Source organism: Quercus robur, chromosome 5, assembly GCF_932294415.1.
Source record: "Quercus robur chromosome 5, dhQueRobu3.1, whole genome shotgun sequence".
NCBI lineage: Eukaryota > Viridiplantae > Streptophyta > Magnoliopsida > Fagales > Fagaceae > Quercus > Quercus robur.
The window spans coordinates 35,848,668-35,852,930 of NC_065538.1; the positions used below are offsets into that span (position 1 = coordinate 35,848,668).

At 36.9% G+C, this 4,263-nt stretch overlaps 1 protein-coding gene across 1 annotated transcript; it reads right to left on the reverse strand.

The window, feature by feature from the left end:
• Nucleotides 1-1,343: 1,343 nt before the first annotated feature.
• On the reverse strand, nt 1,344-3,296 carry LOC126725862 (CBL-interacting serine/threonine-protein kinase 5-like). Its single transcript, XM_050430853.1, has one exon. The coding sequence runs from the start codon at nt 2,902-2,904 to the stop codon at nt 1,555-1,557; it is 1,350 nt and encodes a 449-aa protein (XP_050286810.1). The 5' UTR covers nt 2,905-3,296; the 3' UTR covers nt 1,344-1,554.
• Between the last annotated feature and the right edge of the window lie 967 nt (nt 3,297-4,263).

Below are 4,263 nucleotides of genomic sequence, written 5' to 3' on the forward strand. Positions count from 1 at the left end.
TTTCGGTGGTATTTCGTCATTTTTTATGTTTAGGGGATATTTTGGTCATTTTTTAGTTTTAGGAGATATTTTGGTCATTATAAAGGTTTCGAGGGTATTTCGCCATTTTTTTATGTTTAGGGGTATTTTGGTCATTTTTTAGGTTTCAAGGGTATCTTGGCCATTTTTTATTTTTTATTTAAGTTTTAGGAGGTATTTTGGTCATTTTTTGGTTTCAGGAGTATTTTGGTCTTTTTTAGGTTTCGGGGGTATTTCGGTCATATTTTAGGTTTCATGGATATTCTGGTCATATTTAGATTTTAGGGGTATTTCAATCATTTTTTAGGTTTTGAGGGTATTTTAGTCATTTTAGGTTTTGGGGGGTATTTTGGTCTTTTTTTAGGTTTCAGGGGGTATTTTTTAGGCATACAGGGGTATTTTGGTCATTTTCTTTTAGTTTGCAGGGGTATTTTGGTCATTTTTTAAGTTTTAGGAGTATTTGGGTAATTTTATAGGTTTCGAGGATATTTGGTCATTTTCTAGGTTTTAAGAGGTATTTTAGTCATTTTGTAGGTTTTGGGGGTATTTAAGTCATTTTTTAGGTTAGGGGGTAATTTGGTCTATTTTAGGTTTTGGGAGGTTATTTATGTCATTTTTTTTTAGGTTTAAGGAGGTATTTTGGTAATTTTTTTAAGGTTTAATGGGCATTTTGGTCTTTTTAGTAGTTTTAGGGTATTTTAGAGTTGGGTGATTTGTAAAAATAATACTTGGTTCATAATTAGGTACCTAGTTAAAATCTAATAAACATTAATGTTAACTGAGTTTAATTGGGTTAATATTCATTTAATCCAGTTAATAATTAGGTGAATTTGAATCTTATTTAACTGGGTGAGTTTGAGTAGACAAATAAGTTTGGGTTGATTTTGCCATGACTAGAATTATTCCCCTTTGAGCATCTCTAATAGGCTTTCTAAACACAAAATGCTCTCTATTATAGAGAGTAAACTCACAAAATGACTCTTCAACAGACTCTCTATACCTGAAATTTTTTTGGCTCATGAATAATAGCTCATCAAGTCTAATGAGCTACTGTTCATTCTTCAAGTATATTTTTTCTATTATAATAATAAGGTATTGAATAAAAAAAATGTTAGAAGATGTGTAGTTATTAAAAAAAAAATAATGAATGAAAAAATAATATTTAAATAAGATAGAGAATGAGATAAAAAAATCTGTTGAAAATTGTATTTAAAAAAATAGGTAGCTAAAATATAAAAATCACTATTTATACTCCAAACAATACAAAAATTTACCTAATCTGTTGGAAATGCTCTTACCTAATATGAATATCCTTCACCTTCACCTGTCAGAAATTACCCATCATTCATTCATCATATACATTCTTACTCATTCATCAAAATATATACCTATCACAAAACAAAAATATATACCTATCACAAAACACAGCATTACAATTCACAATACGAAAAAAAAAAGAAAAAAAAAACTACAGATTCTATGTTTCTAACTAAGGTCTATGTGATCGTATTGGACTTACTATAAAGCCCCTTAAAGTTAGCGACAATTATTCTCACCCTGCCAACTCCAAACAATGTCTTTGAGCGCTGGCCTCACATCTTCCTCACAGAACTTCTTGTACTCAAGAGTGTCTCCGGCCGACTTTGAGAATTCGACCACCGCCACCTCTGGCGCCACCTCGAACACCTCCGCCGTCACAGCCAACTTCCCTTTCCTCCCTTCCATTTTCCCCTGCATTTTCACCTTGAATTCCTTCACACCCACACTAAAATTCAGCCTCTTCGCCACAGCTTCCAACTTTGCAACAATAGCTGCTGCCGAGCATTTGGATGTGAACATTGACCCGGATTTCCTCTTTTTTTCGAACAAACTCGACAGATCGAAACCTGAAGACATGGAAGAAATGAACTCAAAAGCGTTATAAAAGGGCGGTGACGAAGAAGTCGTTTTTTCCACTTCCATTTCCTCAATAATCTTATCATCATCCTTGTCATTGGTCTCTCCCACTGGCTCTGGGATTGAAATAGCGATTGGCTTTGAAAACCCCTTTTGGAACCAAGGATTTTGCATAATCTCCGGGATTGAAATTCTCTTTTCTGGATCAGAAACAAGGAGCTCAGATATCAACCGCTTTGCATCAGTGGAAAACCATTGAGGAAAATCATACTCAGCCTTGAAAACCTTCCTATACATTTTCATAACATTCTCAGCTTGAAATGGCAAATACCCAGCAAGCAAAACAAAGAGAATCACACCACAAGACCATATATCAGCCTTAGCTCCATCATACCCTTTTTTTCCTAACACTTCAGGAGCCACATAAGCTGGTGTGCCACAGCGTGTGTGTAGCAAACCATCATTCCAGAGCTGTTCAGGCAGTGCGGACAAGCCAAAATCAGAAACTTTCAAGTCCTTGTTATCATCCAGAAGAAGATTTTCGGGCTTCAAGTCTCGGTGTGAAACACCACGGCTATGACAGAAATCAACTGCGCTAACTAACTGTTGAAAATACTTTCTTGCCAAGTCTTCCTTGAGCTTTCCCTTTGCTACTTTGGCAAACAACTCACCACCTTTCACATATTCCATCACGAAGTATATCTTTCCCTTGGTAGCCATGACTTCCTCCAGTTCAACTATATTTGGGTGGCGAACCAAGCGCATGATAGAGATCTCTCGCTTGATTTGTTCCATTAAGCCTTCTCTCTTGATGTGGTCCTTGTTGATGACCTTGATTGCAACGCTTTCGTTGCTGATGAGGTTCTTGCCGTAGTAGACTTTGGCAAAGGTGCCTTGGCCTAATACCCTTCCCATCTCGTATTTTCCGAACAGAATGTTTCTTGGAGGATTGAGATTGCTGGTAGTTTGTTGCACATTTTGTTCTTCCATTTCAGACCAAAATGACAAAAATTGGGTATGGTTTGGAATATTATGAGCCAAATTAGGCTAAGAAAACATTTCGATACAGTGAAAATGGCCATGACCCAGATGGGAAAAAAATGGAATTATCCCAGAATTTTGTGTCATAATGTTATGCACAATATAGAAAAAAGTGGGATTTGCTTTTCTACGAAACTTGTGTTATTAAGGAGTGGACTGTGTTGTAGAGCTCGATGATTGCTACAAGGTTGGTGGTGGTGAATTGGATAAGATTTGGAGAGAAAAGGAGGTGATTGGTGGTCAGGGAAATAAAGGAGAGAGATGAAGTAGTGACGGTTGAGAGAGTGGGTTGTCCTATTAGGCAATTACCATTGGAGGACATAGTTTTTGGCCTTTTTGGATGGTCTGGAAGGAGCACATAGTAATCAATCAATGAAAATATCTTGGAATTATATAATTGGATAAGTGGCTCAACTTAGTTAGGTCAAGTTGAAAGCATGTGGGTCCAGACTATTTATGGCTCTTTGGGAATGGGCCAGATAATGTTTCCATATTTCTTCCATTCTACAGAAATGGAAATTCTTCTGGCTTTGTCATACACAACACAAGTGGAGCAGATGAACCGAGGGCTATCGTGAAGCTTCCGGGGGTTTGGTTGGTGGAGTTGTATTTTCCAAATAAGTACTATTTTCCAGATTCAGACACATATGGACTGGGAACTTACTGTGTCCGCAGACACCTTTCCATCTATGCCCAAAAAATCAGGATACACAGTACAACTTTTTCTTTTGCTTTGTTATCACATGGGTGCCCTGAGGCAGCCCACAAGGACAACCTAGGATGAACTCTTTATGCCACGTTGTGAAATTGCAATTTGGAAGAATGTACAATTTAAAGAGTTAAGCCAATTACTTACTATATGATGAGTCAAAAATAACTTGGGATCTTCGTTCCATGTCAATGACGACCAAAATGAGCGCTACACATTTAGTGCGTATATTGATAGTGAAACGTAACGGATAGAGCAATGGTAACAAGTGAGCTATACACTTCAGAGTTCCTATTAATGACATACTAGCCGTTGCCTATAAATACTAGAATTCATTATCAATAAAAACAGGAAAACAACTATAAAAGAAAGGGACAATATAATCCAAAGGTACACACAAATACTCATCCAAAAACTGCTCCAAAGTCCTTTTTTCTCTTTAAATCATTTTCTTCCTTTCTGACTTAAGCATCAGAGTGTTTTTGGCAAACACTACACCAGTTTATTACACTTCTTTCTCAAGCTTTCTTGCAGGTTTGGACCGAAGACACGACCCATCATGGGATTGTCCATCCAGTGAGATGAGGTCCTCAACTTGG